We start from the raw sequence: 23,227 nt of genomic DNA on the forward strand, positions 1-23,227 counted from the left end.
TATATATATATATATATAAATTGAAATTGTTCTTGTTAGTAGAAAACAGGTACGAGTATGAATGTCATGTTTTTAGGAAAACCAGCAGTAAAATAAGCTCTGTGTTTGTCTTGGCAGCTTGGGGAGCTGAATTGAAACAAATCTGTCCTGTCTTCAGATACTTTACAAGAGCGTTAGGTGCATTTCCAGGATTATATTATATATTGGTAAGATGAATTCATTCCGTTCCCACCTCTTCCAGTTCTTCAGTAGGCAGCGCTGCCTTCTCAAGGTCACTGAGTTTTTTGATGATGCGTTTGACCGAGGGGTCCTGGAAGTCGGAGGTGTCGTACTGGCGAGCCTTCCGGCCGTACTCCAGGGTGTGAGCCGCCATCTCCAGGTCCTTCTTAAGCTGGAGAACAACAAACACTTGGTCATTAAGACTGAAGAATAAGATGGATTACTGCCAGAGGATGCCCCAGAGTTTGTAGCATTTAATTAATACACTCTGTTAGAAAACATTTTTTTTCTCCTAAAACCTTTTTTTGGATGAGAAATATCAATAGAAATGAACTGATAATGTCACAAAAATTAAATAAATAATATTAGTATAAAAACTTGACCTGATTGAGAAAAATGGATGTTATCTTTTAATTCAGCGGTGCAAAATAGTCCTAATTCAGTTGAAAAAACTTAGACGACTTCCAAAAAAATTTTTTTTTTTTTTTAACCCAGTGATCGGTGTTCACATGCACTAAAGATGACAGCGGCAGTACAGCAGCTGAAGTGACATTCTGTTGCCCTCACCACTTCCTGGTTATTAGCTTCAGTGATGTCTGTGTTGTACTTCCAGTTGGCCTCAGTGTAGGCATTCCACACTATTTCAACTGTGCTGTTATATTCATCCAGAAACTTCTTTGCATCAAGCTCGTCTGTATTCTTGTCTGTTAAGAGAAGAATCACAGTCGGTTGAGACAGTAAATACTCTATGGGGCTTTTAATGTCATCGCACTTCAGCATTACCGATATCTTCAGGGTAGCCTTCAGGGATGGGTGGGACCCAGTTGAATTCAGGCCATCCCAGGGTCTCATCCACATTTTGTTGTTCCAGCCACTTGATTATGGGCTCAAAGTATCTCATCAGGGAGGTGGCGTTCATCTTATTTGTGCCTATAGCTTCTTGGAGAACTTCAGGCCAGGGCTTAGAGGAACCTGCTTCAAGAACTTTTCTGTTGAAGGGAGAAAATGTAGAGCATGTTTATGTAGGACAGTGCTTGAATGTGTCGGCACATGTTACCAAGGTGTTGGATCTGCTCTTTGGATTGTGGAACTTTGTAAAGTGTGTCCTTTGAAGAATGCCGTACTTGGCGTTCGTTACTGTGTGCTGGCAGTACAACGGTCAGTATTTGCTCTGAATTCTAAAGGTAGGCAATACTGACCGCCAGCTCCTCAATGTAGCCAAATGTTACTTTTAATGTTCAAGTAATTAGTTTTGTATCATTTTGTCTTTTTCTTCTTTTTTTGTATATATGCTGTATCTGTAAATCAAAAAAAAAATAACTGCATTAATGAAACATGTTGACACGCAGTATTTTCTCTGAATACTAAAGGCGAAGCCGCTGCGCTGTCGGGTGGTCCAAATAAACGGTCCCAACCACAATTTCAACCGCCGTGTGTGTCAGATTCCTGTCTCGTTTCCTTCCGACAAAACCCTTAAGAACACACAACGCAGAGTCCAGGGAACAGTGAGGACTCATCTCGCACAGATTGGGTTACATTTACTTTCTCAAAACTGTGCATTACTGATGCTGTGAGATAAAGATGTCGTTCCTACCGTAGAATCTCTCCAGCCTCTGTGGAACGGTAGATGTCGCAGGTGTGCAGAGGCCCGGTGTGCTTGGCTGCCTCACAGAGTTTCTCATGAAACTGGAACTGGAGGATGAAGCTGACAAAGTACCTGCGAGACACAGGAAACCACATTCATTAGAAGGATTCACTTTGTCCCATATGTTTCTCAAGTGCCCGTATGTCCCCCGTTTCCTAAAACAAGCCAGAACATGAACTCTTCAATGACCTTGGCTTCTGCAACAGGCTTCCTTTGTTGTTGGTTCAAGGCAGCAAAACAAAGCAGCAGACAATGGCATCATTTCCACTCATTCTTGCGTACTGAGTGGAACTGGAACCAGTTTCTTCACATGTAGAGAAGAACTGGGTGAAAGTGTTCACACTAGTGATGTGACGTTCATGAACGATTCTTTTGACAGCCTCTTTACCCTTGAAGGAAATAACTCTTTTACAACTTTGCTTGTTTACAATGCTCTGCTCACACTGCAGTAGCTCTTGTAATAGTATTTAATTTAAAAAACTTAAATATATTTAATGGGAGAATAAATATAGAAGAAAGGGCTGGACATGCGAGCAAAGAGTTGATTCTCACTGTTGGACTCTACTTCTTGTTTTGCTTTACTTAATGTTGATAGTTAAGTGTTGTTTACTGTTGGTGCATTGTCTTCATTGTTATATTTAATAGGGCAGAAGAGGATTTTTGTTTCTACCAAAGAAATTTAAATCGACTTTTTCACCAGTTTTTTTATTTTCCTTTTATTTTGTGTCAATATTAAAAATAGCACTAAAATGTTATTAATTCACACAACTCATACTGAAAAAATTGCATGTGTACTTGACATTTATATGCTCAAATTGTATAAAAATATATACATCATATTTTCTGTAAGAACCTGCTGCGGTAATCTACTTAATATGTATGATTCAACTTTTTTTGTAAATTTTACCACAAAAACATTTAAAATAAAACTGTTGCAGATAAGATGGCTTGATCTTATAAAAATGGATAATTTGAACGGCTCTTTGAACAAATTTGGTTCCCTTCAAAGAGCCTGAAGTCCCATCACTAATTCACACAGTTTCAGTGTCTCTTCACATTGTCTAATTACAGCAAAATCTTCACTGTATTTATTGAGATTTTTTATGGGACAGAACAAAGCGAATCGCTTATAAAACAGAACCAAAAACAGCATGGACTGAACTTATGTTACACTTTACCAGTCATTTTGACCACTCAAAGTGCTTTATACTAGAGTCACATTCACACACTGATATGCAGATCAGTAGGCAATTTGGGGGTAAGTGCCTTGCCCAGAGGGGCATTGACATGTCGTAGGAGGAAGGTGGAATCAAACCTACAACCTTCCGATCACAAAATGACTATTCTACCCACAAAGCCACAAGTGAACGTTTATCTGAATTTGTATTCAAATCAGTGACTACTTTGTCAAACCACTTTTCACTAAATGCAGCTGTAGGTCAATGGACTAAATCTCTACCCACTTTGCACTACTAGAGACTAAAAAAAAACAAAAAAAAAAACTGATGCTCACTAAGATTGAATATAGAACATATAATAATACTATTTTCTGAGTACTGCATAATTCTCAATTTAAGGTTTTCTTTCCCTCTAAACACTGATTGTGTGTTGTGTTGTCGTGAAATTGTAAATGCTGGAAGAGGTCTACCTGATGTATGGCGTGTTTCCAGGAATATGATACTTTGCTCCGGGATCAAAGTGCTCCTCTGTGCGGCTGGTAGGTGGGCAAATTCCTTGGTACTTTGTTCTGTGAAAGGAAGAGTTAATGAGACACTGACTCAAAATGAGAAATAGTTTTTCAAATGTTTCCTCACACAGTGTTTGTTTTTATTCTTCCCCTTTATGTTGCATTTATAAAACATGACCAAGTAGATTTTGATTAAGAGTTGTTCTTGGATTTAGTCCCACCTGAGGTACCACCATTCTGAGTTGTACTTCTCTGGAGGAATGCTTCCACTAAACACGCCCCATCTCCAGAGGTCAATGAGGTAGCCAAAGGGAAGGAAGGCTATCTTCTCCAGAGCGGTCTTCAACAGGAAGTTCAGATCAGTTTCTAGAATTCAAAAATCCAAGATTCCTCTTCAATGTATTTAAGTCTTCATTTCTATTTTTTAATGACAGTACTCTAAGTTTGCATCTCTTTTAACTGGAGGCCATTCAATGATTGTTACCTGTGTCGGTGGCCACAGACTCTAGAAGGTTGATCTCGTGAAGGTGCTTGGGTGTTGAAACTGACAGGGACATAACGTCACCGATAGCTTCATGGAAACCAGGGTTGGCTCCACGGCGGTAGCCTACAGGCTGATCCTTGTACTGCAGGTAATACTGGATGTGGCCCATCTCATGGTGCACAGTGAAGAGCTGTTCCATGGTTACTGTGGTGCACTGCTTAATCCTGAACAGGATGAAACACAAATAGTAATGTACAGATTGACTTGTAAATGGTATTTAGTCTATACGTGCTGGAGAGCATTTTCACTTGTATGCAGACAAGTGCAACATGTATAGCACTTGTCTACTCCAAAATGACTCCAGAGCGCTTTACACTACATTCAGTCAGTCATTATACTTCTACATGCTACCAAATCACAGACTGACCAAAGAGAGGCTGCCATCCACTGGTGCCACCAGGCTCTCTGTTTGCCACCTATAGCCAAGGTTGTGAAGTGTCTTGCCCAAGGATACAAATATAGAGGCAGACAGACAGGGCTTCAACCAGCAATCCACTACCTCATTTGCCACTGTTGCTGCTAACAACTATAGACACTCTGTAACATGACGTTTTGTTTGTTTGTTTGTTTTTTGCGCTATTATGCTTTTGATGTGGTACACTGCACAAAATTAATACCTTCATTTCCAGGTTTCATTTTGGTAACAAATTTGTTCTACTATGGCTGTGCAGCTATGGATGGCAAGTAAAAGAATCACCTTTTTACCCTCCAGCGTTATGGATGTAAAGAACAACATGCAATATGTCTATAGTTTGTGTTTTCTAAAGCAGATGCAGAGGTAATACAGGTTAGTTATTTTACCTGAAGTCTCTGCGGTTGTAAAAGTCCCAGGCAGATGCATGGCACACAACCTCCCGACCTTCAGGCTTAACAAGCATCGACCCTTCCCAGAACTCTGGAGGCATCTCCTTTAGACCCAGAGAGGTGAAGAACTCCTCAGCCACACGGAACATGTGTGTAGCATTGTAGCCCTGAAAAGACCAATGCCATTCAACAGTTAGTTCATTGTTTATCTTTGCAGGCCATAACAATAGCATAAAGTCCATCTTTCACACATACCTGATTGACCATCTCGCTTGTCACATCCAGGTTGGGTTTGTCAGGAAATGGGATCATCATATCATAAATGTTATTCCATGTCTGGGCCCACATATTTCCTGTGTGGCAGGATGGAAACATACTTAAAAAGCCATTCTGACTTACTGTGCGAGATCCTACGTTAAGGCATTCTCTTCAGTGCGTATTAGTAGAGTGCTCTCTGACCATAAAAGGTCTATATCATGTTACTGGGCTACAGCTGTCTGATATTAAGGGAGATGTTTATCAGGGACAAAATGGATCATTTGACTGGTAAGAATGTAGTTTCTGCAATCACAGAAGTTTATAGTGGAACTAAGCAAAGCCGACCTTTTCAACTTTTTGTATGAAAGAAAAATGCAAATGGTGAGCATGTGCTTTCATCGTGGTAGCTGTGTGCATCTTACCCAACAGGTGTGCAGGGATGGGTCCCTTTAGGTTGATATATTTGGGTCCATAGAAGTTGTAGAGCTTGCGTCGCACGAAGGCATGCAGGTTCAGGTAGAGCGGTTCAATTGTCTTGTAAAGATTTTCTAAATCCTCCTGAAAGGTTTCCGTCTCATACCAAGAGCGCCAATCAGCCCCAGTGTCATCAAAGCCTTTGAACAAATTCAGTTTTCACAAGTTTTGGTGTGTAGCATTTATACCTACATCTTTTGCCTTTTCATTCTGAGCCAAATTAGAGTTCTTACCATCGAGCTTTGAGGCTTTGTTGCTGAGCTCCACAAACCTGGGATAATGCTCCTTAAGAGGCACACCTGATGCATTGTGCCAGCCTTCCCAAGCAAACAGTAACTTCTTATAACTCCTGGAGTTGGCCATAATTTCTGTGAGTTCTTCAAGACAAATGACAATTTCCCTTTAGTTAGACAGACACAGGAAAGGTAACATCAATCAATCACGCAACGCAAAGGGAAAGTATGCTAAATTCCCTGTAATCATCTTGATGCATTGCTACTTGCATAATTTCCTGCTCCCCAAGAGGATCACATGCTATTTATCAGGGAGATTAAGTTGATTTTAACAGTGTCGGGTTTTTCATAGACATTCAAGCATCTCTTCTATACACAAGGTCAAATGGTGGAGAAAAAAAGGGTCGAAGTTCATGTATGGTTTACGCACATGAACTTCGACCTCATCTGCACTGTGGATAGCTTCTATAAAAGATAAACTACTCAACATTATGGACGTAATGAGCTCATTTCAGTTTATGAGCAATTCTCTAAGGTGATTGTGTTTTTCACTCTCCCTGTACGTGCTGGAGAGCATTTTCTAGCAAGCGCTTTAAGTAGTTGTAGCTGACAAACACAAAAGACCATTGTTCTCAATGAATGCCTGCACCTTCCATGCCATGAAGATTCGTTAGTGTTTCACATACCACTCTCGATAAATCCTCAAGACTTCCTGTAGAATTCTTCAGAAATTATACCCATCCTGTTACTTCCAAAAGCTGATAAAATCTCAAGCACTTACAACTGTTTTGAGTACATTTCCTCTATGCATTCATGGATCTTGCCCCTTAAAAACTAAAGACTGTTTTACATACCAGGTTCCAGGCTCCAGCTTATGTCTGGCTGTGGGTACACCTTAGCTGTTGAATAAATGCTGTCCATGGTGCTCAGGATGGTGTTATACTAAAAGCAAAATAAAAGATAAATGAGCAGGTTCTGTGAATCAAGTAAATCTTTGCATTTTTGCATCGTATTTATACATTTGATACATGAAAAGTACTAGACCTCCTCTCGTTCAGCCTGTGGAAGGTTGGCAGCTCCCAGTGACTTGATCTTTTCAATCAGCTTCTTGTCAGCTGTAGTAAGATCGTTCAGGGTATCCTGAGAGAAGATGTTCTTGGCCTTCCCCCCCCAGGCCTCAACAAAGGCTTGTTCTTCAAGACTTGCAAGTACCTTAAGACAAGAAGCGTTAGAAGTGAGTGTTAATTTCTGTGAATGTATTAGAGCAAAATGTGGACCCCCCCCCCTTCCATCCTCCCATTTAGAAAACATTAAAGCCTGAACAACATCCATACAGCCATCACCTTCCGCTAACTTCAAGATCAGTTCACAGGGGGTGACTTTGAGGAGGGAAACCCCCTGATGATCTAAGCTCATTCTGGGGGATTCAAACCCGTTTCCATGTCAGAAGTAATATAAAGCCCCCATCAAACATGTTCTCAATCTGCCCCAGGTTATCCTTCCAGTGGGATGTGCCTGGAATCGGTCTCAGTAGGCATTCCAATAACATGACTATTACTTGTATAAAAGACGCATCCACTCCTCTGCATCAAGCAAACACTGATTGCTAGCAGTGTCATTGAAACCTATTGCCTCAGATCAGGATGAACTGATTTTCATCTCGGCTTCTTCAAATTTGGCTGCAAAAACACCCTAGAACATGATGAAGGTTGTGGTCTGGAAAGGCCAATACATCATCAGCAATAAGCATAGACAAAACCTGAAGGTTCCCAAACCAGACACAGTCTTTCAAATACGTGTTCTCAAGATCCTGCTCATAAACGATACAGTCACGGCTGGCCTGTCCGTTTTGTATCCTGTGTTTTTGCCTGGTTGTTTGCTGTGAACAGAGTGCTGCCTTGAAAGTAGGCAGGGATCGTTATATCAAAAATGTGTCACTTCATCTACTTTGTGCCACAACAACATTGAGCTTGGGTAACAGTTCATCATCATCATCATTATCATACAAGTAATTACATTCTGGCAGCAACTGTACGGCACTGAAAATGACAACATAGCATTTAAGAAGTTAATGTTAAAAACCCCTAAAACAAAAAAATCCTAAAAACCTTCTGTATTGAAAACCTTTCTGAGCTAGAAAGCTGACTGTATTCACCAATCAGGACTGATTAAAACTCTCCATTTATAGTTAGAGAAAGGACTTGAAGGACTCATTTTATGTTCCCGATCTGTTAATGTTCCATTTCTGGGATCAATAATGTGTATCTTATCTTTCTGCAACATTACTGCCTCATCACCCAGAACTTCAATTGAAATAAATGTTTCTGTCATGTGTTCCTGTTTTATTCTTTATGTACTCACACGCCTTCAACACTCCCCTTTGTCTAAACACCCAGTTTTGACAGTGCAATGACTATAAGCAGTGATAACACTACACAGAAGGGTGATGCAAAAAGGAAAAAAAGTATGACATCACAGGAAGAGATTTGGTACATTTGGATCGTTTGAACTGTACCCACTTTAAAACATCAGTTTATTCTTTTTCAGTAGACTCTAGCATGTTATCTTCCCATATGAGGCTGTTACTGAGTTGAACACTGTGGTTAAACTCGGAACAAATTACTGATTTGTGTATCTCAGAGAGCTCCCAAGTGCATTGGACTTTAAAGGTCTAACCGGCATGTCAGACAAAATGTTACTCAATGCTCGTAAAGATTTAAAATAAAGACAAAGATAATGTAATTTTACAAACAGATGCATTTAAATAAAGTGGAGCTAGAAAAAGTCTAGCTCTAGGATTTTCTATGCTGAAATGTTATGGTCTACAGAATCATGAGGATCACTGACAGCCTCAACAAGCGGGAAAGCCACAAACTGTCATTGTTGAGTAATCTGGTTGTTGAGACTGCAGCAGTGCTAACTGCAACCTTTCATGAGTTTGTGGGATGATGTGAAAGATTCTGATCCCATTTTCCAGCAGGACTTAGGACCTGAAGCATCAGGACCTGCTGTAATGACCACGCATCGCTGTGCGGTTACTGGTTGGCAAACTGGTTTCAGCTAAACACTACAGAGAACCTAAGGAGTGTTGTCAATAGGTTTCAGATTTTAGTGTAAAACACTTAGTGGCTTTACAAAACAGTCTGTTTATATCACCGTGTGATGAATCTATATAACTAATTATATAACTATAATTACTAAAATCAACTTTTTAATGATTATCATTTTTTTAGATAAATGTGCAAAGAACTCACAGTTGTGAAGGTCAGAGAGAACAAAGAGTGAGCTACTTATGGAGCCGTTTGTATCCCTGATACAAGTACTGAGGCCCATGGAAGTGTTAGAAATTGCCCTGCAGTTTGTATCTACGGTCTTTACTTGAGCTTCGGACATCACTTCCATTGATTTTGTTTTTCTTCTCCAAAATCCTTCATTACAGCATGAATGAAGGATTTTCAACAAATCATGAGCCTGTCCCTGTATACTGACAGTCATAGCACCACATCTTTCCTCTGGGATCAATAATGTGACTGACAAAAAGAGAGGAGATTATATTTTTAGAAAAAGCTTTTGTCTCTGCGCTACATTCTCTCGCCTACAGCTCCAGTGAATCTTTAAGGCTTTTCTTTACGGCGTTCTGAAAGGTCACGGACATTCCCGCTCCGTGATGGCAGTGTTTAACGAATCGGTGGTTTTGGAGGCTGCTGGAAACCAATTTTTCTCCTGCATCTGACATTTTAAAGAGAGTTGTGACCTAAAACAACACATGTTATACACTTAGTAAGTTGACAGCATATGGTCAAACAGCGTATTGTTACTCAATTGTTACCATTTGCTGAACACTGACATGAAAAATAAAATTAAAAAACTGTCACACGAACTATAATACACAGAACAGCAGATTCTTTCCACTGTTTTTGTTGAAGACCCATATCTCTTTCTGTCCACACAATCACTGAAACAACAGACTGCAGTAAAAGGAAAAAGTGGCTCTGAGTTGATATATTAACTCTGACCTTTGTGCTCTTCCTCTCTGACCATCTCCACCCGCCCATTGCCCTCTTTAAATCTTTTTTTTTTTTTTCCAGAATGCCAGCAGCCATCCATGTTGGTTATTACCTTTGCATAAGATAAAATACAATAAAGATAACTACAGGCTGTGGCAGATGTATTTCAGTCTCCAAGGTCCTGTTTATTGTTGCCCACAACTCATTTATTGTTACATAATCAACAGTATAAAGGTGAAGCATTGCCAGGTTTATTTATTACAGGCAAAGTTAATATTCAGCATTCAAACATTTCATGGTCAATTTTCTCTGAAATTCAGACATATTCATTATTATGATTAAATTATTCACATTCAGACTCAGAACTGAAGTGACCTAACTTATTAAATTATAAAAAATAAATTTGGTTAATGAACGCATTTACACTCTGTGAATGTAGATGTTGATGCAACAGGTCAACTATTGTGAGTAATCTGTTCATTTTTCTAAGAATGTGGAGTTCAGAACAACATGTAGAAATTCATGTGGGCTCCACTCACACAGCAGGTCAATTACAACTTTTTGCTGAAATCCTTTTTTGTTTTTTGTTTTTTTGCCTAGTCATTCTCACTAAATTAATTAAATGTGACTGCAATCAGACATCTGTGTAAATGAAATAAGAACCTAACATATGTAAGTAATAACGAATGCTGCCATCTGTGGATGGATTTTAAAGTTGTTCAGCAACGTTAGCCAACAGTCACTAGATCAATTAGATGGAGAACCTAAGAAAACATGTAACCACGACTACCAGCAGTGGCCTTTTGCACAGCATTGACTGCAGCGACTGCAGAGACGTCTGTCTGGATGCGAAGTTGGACCCAGAGTGATGTGTGATGTGATGAGCTTCACTGACACAGATCACTTTCACCAGTTTCATTTACAGCCATTGTTTACGTTCAGATTTACAGAGGTTTTCTTCGTCTGGTGCAGAATTTTGATGCATGTCTCACGTCAATGACATAAAAGTTAGATTAAAATGCAACACAACCGTTCTGACTGCAGATTATTTGAAAACACAGATTGGATTATTTTGTATGTGACAGATCAGTCATTCAGACTGCCATGAAAATGTCTGATAGAGGTTGAACTTAGCCTCCGGATAGTCAAGATACTAGGATATTAGACGCTGGGCTGTAACGTAACTTTATTACACCAGTTTTTATGATTCCACCATGGAAAAATGATTCCAAAGCTTTACTGAATTCAGAGAAGAGAATTAAAGAGACTGTTTCTTTTTTTGGTAAATGAATCAATCACTGAGTCATCTGCATATATTCTGCAGACACCTGGACATAACGATTATAAATTGTGTAAAGAAGATTTGTCCAAGAATGAAGCTATAGTGGACACCTATGAGGAGGCTGGAAGATTTGTAAACTTTCTTTTCTGTCTGAAAATGTATTCAAAAGTTTTTTTGTTCTGAAGGTTTCTGTCTGTACGTTCAATGTCCAAATGTGCACAACTTTTAGAACCATGTAGTGGAATCGCAGTGCAGCGTCGGACATGCAGAATGACAACAGTTTGTCAGTTTAAGATGCTTCGCCTCTCCTGGCTGCAAATGACATTTAAACATTTCAGGAAAAAAAGACGAGCAACATGTCTTTTTTTTTCAACCTCGAAGAACTTTGGTTAGCAATTCTTCAATCTCTGTCTGCGAACGCAGTGAACACTTCTACAACATGTGTATTTGGATCAGGACTCCTCAGGATTTAGCACTTAACCCCCCCCACACACCCACACACAGCCTCTTACCAGTTACACTGTGTCTAGATATTTGACTGTCCTCTAAAGTGTTTCAACAGCTGTGCAGCACACAGATTAGGCAGTGTGGTGCCAAAAAAATAAACTTCCAAAAAAAAAAAAAAAGGGGGCCCTTGACCATGGTGAATGAAAGGAAAAACCTCATTGTTGTGCAGCAGGTGCTTTAGTCACCAGAGATAATTCTGTAAATATTGATATTGAATCATGTCGGAATGTATGTGGAAATGAGCAACATGTGTGTTTTGATTTTATTGTGTTCAACATGTGTTTGTATTGTTTGCAGTGTGTTTAATTGTGACAACAGCTTTGCTGAGTGCATAATGATGTCCAAGTCAAATTTCCCCTATGAGAACATTCAGTAGTGAATGAGATCCAAACACAGTCAGAGTGAAGCTAAGTACTTTCTGTGAGGCACCAGGGGTCTTCAAACATCTGTAAAATATAGAGAATGCCGACAGGAAATAATTATTCCGCCATCTTTTTGGCGCCCCCTCTAGCATGGCGCCCCTATATAATGCGTACCCACTTTTTTTCCTTTCTTTCTTTCTTTCTTTCTTTCTTTCTTTCTTTCTTTCTTTCTTTCTTTCTGCGCCACTCCTCACAGCCAAATACATAAAGTCATAAGAAGAGTCCTAATAATGCATGAAAGGAAGCAGCAGCACTTCTCTCCAATCTGATTTTATTTCCAATAACCCTGGCTGCCTGCGTTTGCAGGAAAATGAGCACACGCAGCTGGAGGGAGATGAATTATATTAATAAGCAAGTGGAGCAGAGCTCAGTTCCGTGAAGAGAAACTTTTTCCATGCGAAAACTAAACTGTTCGCTCCCCCTGCTCTCCTTACCTGCAGCTTGGAGTTGTGCTCCGTCAGGTTGGTGTTGTAGTTCCAGCTGGCGGACACGCTGTAGAAGAACACCTCCTCTGCGGTGCTGTTGTAGTTACTGAGGAACCTCTGGGCATCGTCGACAGAGTTTGCATAGTCCCCTGGCAGCCAGTCGGCTGGCAGAGCTTCACACAGCAGCAGGGCTGGCAGCAGCAGCAGCGCCGCTCTCACCAGCCTGCGCGCCTCGGGAGCCATGGCTCCCATCACACACAGAGTGGAGGAAAGAAAAAACACTTAAATGGAAAAGTTAAGTGGAGCAAAGCGCAGCTACACCTTCATCCACTCCTCCCAGACTGAAGATGTAGACAGGAATCGGTGAGAGCTTCTCTTTAAAGTGCCACTCTAACCCAACCCCGTTGGTTCCAGCCCTCCCTTCAAACAGCCGGGAGCCAAACAAATGACGGCCACCAATCAGAAGAGCAGGAACTGGCGCAGGGAACAGCGCCAGGTGAGTCTGATGGACCCCCACCCGCTCCACCTTCGGCTACTGACCCATTCAGCCTCGCAGCGTCCGGTGCGCAAAAAAGTTGTGTGCGCAAACGCGCCTCGTCGTCTGGAAAGATCGGCGGACGGCGTGCAGATCATTGCGCACCGAAGCCGCCTGCGCTGGATCTGTGCGCCTTTTCATGCCAGCAGAGTGACGGCTCTTCAATAAGCAGCGCAGCGGAGAGTCTGGGAGGGACTCCGCATATTTTACTCCCAGTTTCTCCGTTTCAGCCTGGAGACAACAGAGGGAGGGGTGGCTAAAAAAAACAAAAGAAAATAAAAACAGGAGAGGGGGAAGAGAGAAAGATAATAGGAAGAAACTGTAAGGGAGATAGAGGGGTTCATACACTATAATGTATTTTACATAACCGGAAGTTATAACAAATATTTGGTGTACAAATAAATGTTTTCTGTTTCCTGTCATTCTAATGTCACAAATCTTTTCATCCTGTTACGTCATGTTATAGTGAGCAAATAAGTTGCAGCTAAGTTATATTTTTCTGTTATTATTCAACAGATTAGTGAGAAAAATACAACAACAAAAAAATCCCACAAAATGTAGCTGGCGGTTCAGAGTGCTGCATCCTCAGTTAATAATGGAAAGTGAAGTGGAAGGAAAAAATGTGTCAGAAAAAAAAGTGCAACAATAAAAGGGGGTCCAACCTGGTGGCCAGTGAGAATACATAGATACATTAAGCACACAGTAATCAGTTTTAATGATTAAATATTTATTATGAAAGCAGCCAGATTTATTTCAAATGTAGAAGTCGTCTCCTGTGGCCAACACACTCACTGAAAACCAGCAGACATTAACTTAAAGGTCATTTAAAAAACTGGCTGTTCATATTAAGTCACATTGTAATATATTTATTAAATATTAAGAGGACAGGAATTTTCTGTCAGGAATGTTCTCATTTTAGAAGGTTTGGAATCTGCAAAAAGAATGTAAATATATCCTAAAGTGGACGACAGGCTTTAATTCTCTGCATGTTGCTCACTAAACACAGAGCAGCATGGACACTTTATTATTATCCCTTTAGATCTTCCACTTTATTTTCCCTGGAATGAGAAATGTTTTGTCTTACACAGTTATTAGGAAAACTGAACGAGCCAAATCTACTGAGCTGCTTTTGATCCAAAGCTGTTGTAACTTAAACCCACAAAGAGAAAAGTTTACATTTATTTAAGAGACATAAAGCATTAAAACAGGAAGATAAGAGTTTTGGCCATGACGACAGCCGTCATCAGTCTCTGACAAAGTCAGATAGGAAGTGGCAGCAGTGACTCAGTCTGTGTGTGTAGAGCTACAGAGGAGACGCATCAGTGAAGTTTACAATCCTAATTATGGGCCTCGTAATTCTAAATGCAGCAATTATTCTTATTTTGGACGTCGGTAGCTTCTTATAAAAGTCTACAGGACAAAGCTGACATTTAAGTTCAGATTCCAGTTCTCGCCTAAGTGCTGCTTTCTTCTTGTATTTGTGATGATTTCACCGTTTCAAACAGCAGCGCCGTGTTTTCACTGGCTGCTGATATTAAGGGGTGAGTCCAGAAGGTTTTCATGGTGAGAACTACTGATTATCCTGGGGTGGTTCACCGAAAACACAGATTATAGAAGAATTTCAGGAGGTTTGTTTATAATGTTGTTTTATACGTTGGGGGAGAATAAAGGGCAAGGACTGAGAAAAGTGCACAGGAATGCAGCCAATCACGAATATTAATTTATTAATTTGTGACTTTTCAGCCATAAATTTTCACATATAACTTCTTTCATGCAAAAACAAAAATTCCGCTGTTATTCGCACCGCCTCACTTTGATGGCCTCCTGTTGAGCCAGGCCTGGTTTCCTCCCAACATGGCGCCTGGTGTTCACATCAGATAGTCCAACTTTTGTCTCATCACAGCAGGGAAGCTCAATTTCAAGCTTCGTGTTTGACCTTTGACCTGCACTGTCAACTATGAGACCTCATATAGACAGATGTGTGTCTTTCTAAATCCACTGTATTTATCACAGCTGAACATTTAACCTGTAGAAACCTCAGAAGGATGAGCAGAGAGATGACCTCAGAGTGGAGCTTCACTGTTTATATTTATGTAAATGTGATGTCTTGTTTTTTATTATTATTATTATTGTCATTAATAATACATTTGCAAAACACTCAAACTTTTTTTACACATTTGCTGCATTTCCATTAACCATAAAATTGCACAAATTGAAATTACAAGAACAAATTTGCTTAATTGGAAATACAGCAGTTTAGAAAACTTGAGAAAAATAACTCAAGTTTGTCGATAAAAAGTTTTCATCCTGAGGCTGGCTTTTCACCCGCAAGGGAACAGATGTAGTTCACAAAACTGCAATGGAAACACTTTATTCAGGTCACAAGAGTCACATGATCAGCTGTCAGATGTCATTACTGGCGAAAATGACAAAGAAAGTGACAGGAAGTAGTAGGAGGACTACTACCATACCAACTTTATTTATAAAGCACTTTATACACCAACAGGACCAAAGTGCTGTACACAATCATAAAATACAATACAATTATAAAATAGAAAAGATCAAATACAAAATACATATTAATATACAGACAGAGTAAAACAAAGTGAAACATCTCAGATTGTGCCAAAAACCAAAGAAAAAATGGGTCTTAAGAAGGGACTTAAAAACAGTGAGTGAAGAGGCCTGTCTGACGCCCAAGGGAAGATCATTCCACAGCTTGGAGCTGCCACAGAGAAACGGTCCACTCTGAGCACTTTGTCTTTGGTACCTTCAGAAACAACTGATCAGCTGACCAGAGGGAACGGGAGGGTGTGTAAGAATGTAACAGTTCAGACAGAAAGGGAGGGGCAAGGCCATTAAGAGCTTTATAAACAAATAAAAGGATTTTAAAATGAATCCTAAAATGTACTGGCAACCAGTGTAAGGATACTAAATTAGGGGAAATGTGGTCAAATTTTCATGTACCTGTTAAAAGACATGCAGCAGCATTTTGGAGCCTCTGAATCTGGGAAATATATAAATCACTGACTTCTACATAAAGTGCATTACAGTAATCCAGCCGTGTGGCCACAATGCATGGATCACTGTTTCGAAATGCTGTCTGGAAAGAATGGGTTTTACTTTGGCTAGCTGCCTTCAGTGGAAAAAGCTGGATTTTACAACGGCTCTAAAATGTGCTTCTAGTTTAAGACCTGCATCCATCTTGACCCCTAAATTTGTAATAACCAGCTTGACATACTCCTTGGCCAAGGAGCAAAGATTAGTCAGGGAGTTTATGGTGGATCTGCCAAAAGCCACTACCTCTGTCTGATCTTCATTAAGTTTCAAGACGTTTAGGGCCATCCATCGCTGCCATGAGTATTAATGACTTATTGCTTGACCAAACTTATTCATGTGTGATTTTAATGTCAATATTGTACTTAATGAAAACACTGTAATTACCAAATGGTGTGTTTTCAACATCAGAACACGTTTATAATGGAATCTGTTTGTGTGTAGAATTTTGAGGAAAGATATTAACTTGATTCAATTTTGGAATATAACACACCGTAACATAACACACTGTGGAAAAAGTGAAGTGCTGTGAAAATTGTCTGGATGCACTATCTGTCTGGACTTTAAATACACATGCTAACACATAAACATGCAGCTCTGACTGTGTGTTTAAGATGGTTTTCCTCCATGTGATCCTGTTCTCACTGACCTCACATGGTGTTTATAAAACTCTTGTTTGCTCTCCTGATCCGCAGAGTTCTATTAAATCAGCATGTAAACTTGAGAAGCACAATTTGCCTCAACAATATGACTCTACAGCTTCCTTTATGTTTTTTTGGCCCGTCTTCAGAGCCAGTTAAATCCTGCATCTGTTGTTTTTGTTGAGCAAGATCATTCTGCTAAGCTTTCAGTTGCGGTTTCGACACATTTAGCAAAAATTGACAAACATAAATCTTCAAAGCATTTTGACAAATTAAAGCTTGTCATCACAAATATACTTCAGCTATCTCATCAGCTGTTTCTCGTGAGTTGCTTTTGAAATCTGTGGGAATACAAATATGTTGATGTAGCCCAACCGTTTGGTGCAGAACGCTGAAAGAATTGCATTCAAATCTTCTTACTGAGGTCATCAAACACCAGCGGCGTTCTGCTGCTGAGCCGTTTATTATTGAAGACATCAGCATTAGCTGGTGAGATAGCTGAATGGGTGTGATTAATGATCATGCTTTGTCTGGTCACAGCAGAGAGAGTCATCGGCGCCTCAGAATGACGCAGCGACACACGGTGCGTCTCAGCTTTGAATCACTGGAAAATTGCTCCATGGCTTCCTGCTGCTCTGCCTCTGCAGAGAAACGGAGCTGATATCTCTTCAAAGAGACAGCAAACAGTTTGTAAAAGGCTGGATGTTCCACAAAAAACATCCACACATGACTGACATGTGCATCTGACTGTTTATTGACAGAATATGGCCTGGCTGGACAGATAAAGTGATTGCACCATGTGATGCACCGATCATAAAGAAGAGAGTGAAAGATTCTGAGATAAGAAATGACCATAAAAGTGATCGCTGATGAGAAAATTATTTAATCCACGACGGACCTCTTATTAGGAATATATTTCTTTGGATGGATGTGCCTCGTGTTTCTGGAAACCTGTTGCTCAGAGACAGAAACACATTGAAGCGTGGGGCAGCAGGTGGCTGGAGACGAGTGGAAATGAAGATCTCAATTGCTTGTAGCAATTCTCAGGGAGATTTAACTGCTTTGTCAGCGTGTGTGTATGTGTGTGTGTGTATGTGTGTGTGTGTGTGCGCGTGTGGGTGTGGGCGTGTGAGTGTATGTGTTTGCACACAATCATTGTAGTTTTCCTGTTGTCTCTATGGTAATTGAATTTGTTTTTTCTCCCCTGTAATAGAAGTCTGTGGAGTGTGGAGAGACAGTGATAGTCGACATCCGCATCCAATCTCCTCCAGTCTGTATGTGTTGATCACTGACGGCCGCCGTTGTCGCAGCGACACCCAAAGGCATTTAATCTGTAGAGAAAATGGATTCTGTGGAGTAAATGAAATATTACATTTGCTGTCCTGCAGTTTCTTCGTCTACAGCCTGAGTAACTTCATCCTTTTCCACACACCTGCTGTTTTTCCCAATTTCTTCCAACGCAATAAAATATATTTTCTTAGGTTACACCTCGGATATATTGACCTGACCCTTCAATGCTGCTTGGTGGACAGGGATAAAACCACTGAAGTGGCAGACCTGGGTGGTGGTCCCAACTTTTGGAACCAGGGAGCAGAGAGTGTGTTCCAGTAATTGAGGGAGAATCCCAAGATTGGAAGTATCTCTTAGTGATCTCAACTTGGGAAAATGGCCTTAAGAGAGCTCCAAACATGATCAATGTTACAGGCAGAGAGGAGGACGTTTAGTGAGGCCAAGAAAAGAAATGACATCAGACTAAGGCTGCGTTCACACTGCAGCCCGAAGTGACCCAAATCAGATTTTTTGTCAAATTGGATTTTTTTTCAGCGTGATTGTTCACATTTCCAAATATATGCGACCTGTTTGTGTTCCCCAGTCTGAATTGCAAACAACCTGAAAGTATGTGTATGTGCAACAGAGGGCGCAATAACGTCACACTTACAGAGAGTGATCAGTGTTTTCCCAACCGCCATAAAAAGAACTAGTCCTCAGTGTTTGCGGAAGTAAACATGGATGCCAACGGTGGAGCATAGCTTACGATTTTGAAGTTGTTGTCCTGCCAGAGCAGCACAGTAATATGGTCCGCCATGGTGGTTTTCTTCCCTCTTGGGCGTGTCATTGTTGTCGAGTCTTAATGACATTCAAGTCGGTTGGATGTGACCTTAATGTTGGGTCACATTTGACCCAACATTCCGGCAGATTCCGGCAGGGGCGCCGCCTGGAATCTTGGGCCCCATAACAAAAAATTAGATTGGCCCTGGGTTGGATTCAAATATCAATATCCCGCTAATGTCTAAAGAACATGATTTCACAATTATGTTGTTTCTATTAAATAAGAAACTCAATTAAGATCATGTCAATAAGTTGTTCATGCCATAAATCATTAAAAACATGCCATGCCATCGTCCCCCTAACTACTTCCTGTCGTCTTCTGGCAGTGGCAACATCCAGTTATTGATCATATGACTCAAAGTGCGGGCAGAAAAAATTGTTTCCATTGTGGTTTGGCGAAATAAATCAATTTCGATACAGCCAAATAAAACCACAGCGTTTTTCCAAAGTTGGCATGTTTCCATTTGGTAAACGTATTTTCGAAATGTGAAATTACAAAGTCATATCATCAGTAGAAATGCTGCTATTCAATTTCATTTACTGAAGGTGGCAGCCTACTGGATTCCCAGATCCAACACTGCCACTCAGAAAAAAACTGATCAATTAAGGGCAGCTCCTTCTGAGTCATCCTATAGGGATTCATATGAAGATGGATACTCAGTGAATACAAATAGGACCATCACCTAGTCTGACTGAAAACTGTTTCATTTTTTTTTTTTACCTGAGAGTGGCAGTTAGACACAATTTGCTTAGCTATCAAGACACTTTCTTACTGAAAGGTTCTCTGGTGACTTTATTGGCCATAGGTCTAATCTCTCCAAGTCCTGACCTTAACATTTTCTGTAAAATACACAGAAGAATTGGTTTTAATTTGGCAGATGTTTTGGTTCTGATCTGTATTCATAACAGCGTTCTTGGGTGGATTCCACCCCAACTTCACTCCCTTGTGGTGAGAAAAAATCCACTCAACACATGGATTGTATCAGGATTCTTCAGTGTTGGCACAATAAAACTTACTGTAGGAGTTCTTTTTCCTCTCCAGACTAGTCATTTTTCGGAGGCCCCGAGCAACCAGAGGGAAGATTTGTAAGAGAAAAGAACTTTTCACCAATTTCTGTCCTTTCATCATGCATAATGTCCATCTGTCTGGTGTTGTTCTTGGTCTCATCTCTTTGTTATTTCTCTTTGTTTCTCTTTTTGCCATTAAAAATGTATTTGAAAAGCTTTACTTTGCTGTCTATACAAGACGCCTTCACACCAAAGTGCTGCCAGTAGTTAAGTTTTGTACTGATAGCACATCATCTCAGATAGCTAATTTGTCGCAAATTTTATGTCTAACACCTCATGTTTTCTTTCGCTGTGCGTCGGATGTTTTTGGTGTCCCTGTTGTAGGTTCTGGATGATTGCGTGGCATTTTGACAGTCAATGTTTGTTTTAACTCCGATGTCCCTTAGTGCAAAAGAGGCTTGTTGAAAATATCAGGCCACAGGAAGCAGAAGAATTTTAAAAGGCACTTGTACTCTTAGAGGAAGTCTGCACCGTTTCTTGGGTTTTTACTTGTAATGTGTTATGTCAGCTCTGAATGGTCTTTAGCTTAAGGAAAAGCTTTATTTCCTCTCACTTCCACCTGTTTTTTGTCAAGCGCCACATCAGGAACCATTTCTGCCATTTTGTGCTTTGAAAAACTTTGTGAATTCAATTGCTAAAGGTTTGATGCAGCAGGTGGTTAACCCTATCAACGTCTGCCATGTTTGTGTGGACCCCATTGTAATGGAGCAGCAGAAGTCATCCATAGGTTCTGCTGTTTGTGAACAACCAATGGATGTTCACAACATAAAATAACAGGTAATTTTGAGTCAGTCAGACCAGAGGAAAACATTGTCTCATTCAGCTGTTATTTTAATAAAGTCTGATCATAAACCAGTTTGAATGATCTCTGGGCTTATGGAGTATTTACTGCCTTATTGTGCTGTTGCCTCCAAACCTTCCTGTGAGTTAAGTTTCAATTAGAAGTGAACTGGCGATCTCATTTCTGAGCTCTGCTGCTGGTTTCATGCTTGAATGATCCAGCTGTCTAAACAAGACCATAAAACAAAGTGCTGAGCAAATGTGCACATCAGACGTGGGTTTAATTACAACTAATCTTTAGTGTGCATGAGACCACTGATAGACTATCTGGTCACATGTTGCTGGATAATCAAGACTGTGGTTATTACCATTAGTTTGTACATCTATTTCTGATTCCTGAGAGAGAAAAAACTGCAGTGGGTAGAACGGACTGCAGGAAGGGAAGGTCAGGAGATTTGACTTAAAGAGGCTCAAATTAACCCAACAGCACCAGGATAAGTATGCTTACTTTCATCCCTAGTGCATCACAAAGTGTTCACCTGTAGTGTGCAGCATGTCCTTGGGCTTCATTGTGCCATTTCCTACACTGGCCAACCAGTATAAGTCAAACAATGTCTTCCAAAACCACAATCAACAATCAAATCTGGTAAAATGTGTCTCAGTGGGGGGAGTCGTCTTTCCAACCCATCAAGAGTCATGGAACATTTTCAAGGCACTCTTGAAATAAGTCAAGTTTAAGTCACTTTATTTTGAGATTTGGGTCGTGCCATTAGTGCTTCACACGTAAACTGTCATGTCAGAACTCAGACCAGAAGTAAACTTGATTGGAGGTCTTGAAGTCTCTAGAAAAAAGGTTTCATGTTTCCTTTTCAGTTAAGAGGAAACATGGAAATACAAAAATAAAGGGCAATGTGCAGTAAATTCTTTAATTACCTTAAGGTTTTCATAGCTGGAAGAATATTGCCAGTACCTGATCAGTCAGAAATGTGTCATTTCTGTTAGTATGGGAATGTCTATCATTCCCATAGACATGACTAAACACATATTTGCTGTTGCTTAGTCATCTTGTTTTAAATTAAATTGTTCAGCAATCAAAGCCCATTGGCTGTTGTAGTCAATTTGACCCCACAAGCTTTCTACACTGTGTGTGGTCTGGCGGTCCAACAGAACACCCATGATTCCCTGCTGTCCGACTTTGACATAGGCCGTTCCTCCTGAACATGATCGGTGTCACAAACAAAAACAGAGAAAGAGATGTATTCATTGAGCTGTTTCCTGAAGTAAAGTTTTCAAGTTTAGGCCCTGATTCATGAAGGCAAAAAAAAGAAAAAAAAAAGCCCTTTCTGGCTAAAAAAATAAATAAATAAAAGATTATAAAGCTGCAACAACCTGGTGAAATCCCTCTGTTTTTCTGGAGTGGTCCTTACAAACCTCAACCTTAGAAACCTCAATGCCTGTTACAAAACATTTTCCTTCAAAACTATAAACCTCACCAGGGCTTAATGTCAGGAGAACAAAGAGGAAAGAGTCATATATTGTCAACACTTTGCCGCCAGATTTCTGAGCTCTGCTGAGCTCAGTGGTCTTAACGAGTTCAGGGCATTTTACATTCAGTTTTCTCAAAGTAAGAGGGCACAAAAGAATGTGAATCATGCTGCGTTTGTGTGATTTGAATATTTGAAATATTTGTTACATAGTCGTTTTAGGTAACAAAGCTGTGTAATAATAACTTTCCAAAATACATTATCAATTACTCAACTCTGACCACCTGAAAAGGCTTTAACCTTTAAACTGTTAGGATGTTGGGGAAACATTTTAAAGACAAATCAACAACTGCACAGCCAAAAGTCAAATTGTATTGCAAAGTTTTCTGCATTTTTTAAATTTAGTTCTTATTATAGAGACACTTAAGTTTTGTATTGACTGAAAATAGGCGTAAGCAGTTCTGAAGAACTGGACATCACTTGTAGGATGGGATGAAGAAAAAAAAACTTCTGGACTCCAGACTATTTACACAAACCCATTAGAATCTGACAAGAAACAGGTTTGGCACTTGTGAAAAGTACAACTTGTATTTAAATGTATGCGGTCCGCTTCTGTTAATGTTCTCCTCCACATCAGTGCTGTCACTGAAGTTCAGAATAGCCAGTGTCTTTTGAAGATAGTGGAGAGGAAACTCCAAAAGTAACAAAGGAAGCTCTTCATAAAAAAGAAAAGAAAAAAAAAGAAAGAAAAAAACCTGCTGAAAAACTAACAGCTGGAAATGAGAGGGGCTGTTATGTTTATAGGGAGAATGACTTTTGAAGAAAAATTGTTCAAAATCAACAGCTTCTCATGCTGTCGGATGCAGGATTTCCCTGCTGCTGAACTTTCAAACATTAAGCTGATAACATCACATCTTCAAGTCCAGTGGAGGAAATGTTTGTCTCATGCAAATTTCAAAGCACCAAGCTTGTTTTGCTGACAGAAGAAGGAAATGGCTTGAGTGGAATGGCAAAGAAAACAAATGCATACATCAAAGGAAAATATA

The 23,227-nt window shown here is 40.0% G+C and overlaps 1 protein-coding gene across 4 annotated transcripts in view; it reads right to left on the minus strand.

Annotated features, from left to right (window-relative positions):
* ace (angiotensin I converting enzyme (peptidyl-dipeptidase A) 1) overlaps positions 1 to 13,242 on the minus strand; it is a 26,516-nt gene extending 13,274 nt beyond the window's left edge. For 3 of the 4 annotated variants that reach the window (XM_015050732.1, XM_015050731.1, XM_015050734.1), the window contains exons 1-14: positions 12,517 to 13,242; positions 6,909 to 7,076; positions 6,719 to 6,806; positions 5,865 to 6,008; positions 5,580 to 5,771; positions 5,155 to 5,252; positions 4,897 to 5,066; positions 4,036 to 4,259; positions 3,773 to 3,917; positions 3,513 to 3,611; positions 1,814 to 1,936; positions 1,003 to 1,208; positions 787 to 923; positions 233 to 391 (exon numbers count right to left, since the gene is read on the minus strand). In XM_015050732.1, the coding sequence (XP_014906218.1) occupies positions 233 to 391; positions 787 to 923; positions 1,003 to 1,208; positions 1,814 to 1,936; positions 3,513 to 3,611; positions 3,773 to 3,917; positions 4,036 to 4,259; positions 4,897 to 5,066; positions 5,155 to 5,252; positions 5,580 to 5,771; positions 5,865 to 6,008; positions 6,719 to 6,806; positions 6,909 to 7,076; positions 12,517 to 12,759 (2,196 nt within the window). In that variant the 5' untranslated portion in view covers positions 12,760 to 13,242. The remainder of the gene's footprint in view (positions 1 to 232; positions 392 to 786; positions 924 to 1,002; positions 1,209 to 1,813; positions 1,937 to 3,512; positions 3,612 to 3,772; positions 3,918 to 4,035; positions 4,260 to 4,896; positions 5,067 to 5,154; positions 5,253 to 5,579; positions 5,772 to 5,864; positions 6,009 to 6,718; positions 6,807 to 6,908; positions 7,077 to 12,516) is intronic. The other variant, XM_015050733.1, reaches the window with a different exon arrangement.
* Between the last annotated feature and the right edge of the window lie 9,985 nt (positions 13,243 to 23,227).

Source organism: Poecilia latipinna, unplaced genomic scaffold (assembly GCF_001443285.1).
Source record: "Poecilia latipinna isolate Pla-1442-1.1 unplaced genomic scaffold, P_latipinna-1.0 Scaffold1007, whole genome shotgun sequence".
Classification (NCBI taxonomy): domain Eukaryota; kingdom Metazoa; phylum Chordata; class Actinopteri; order Cyprinodontiformes; family Poeciliidae; genus Poecilia; species Poecilia latipinna.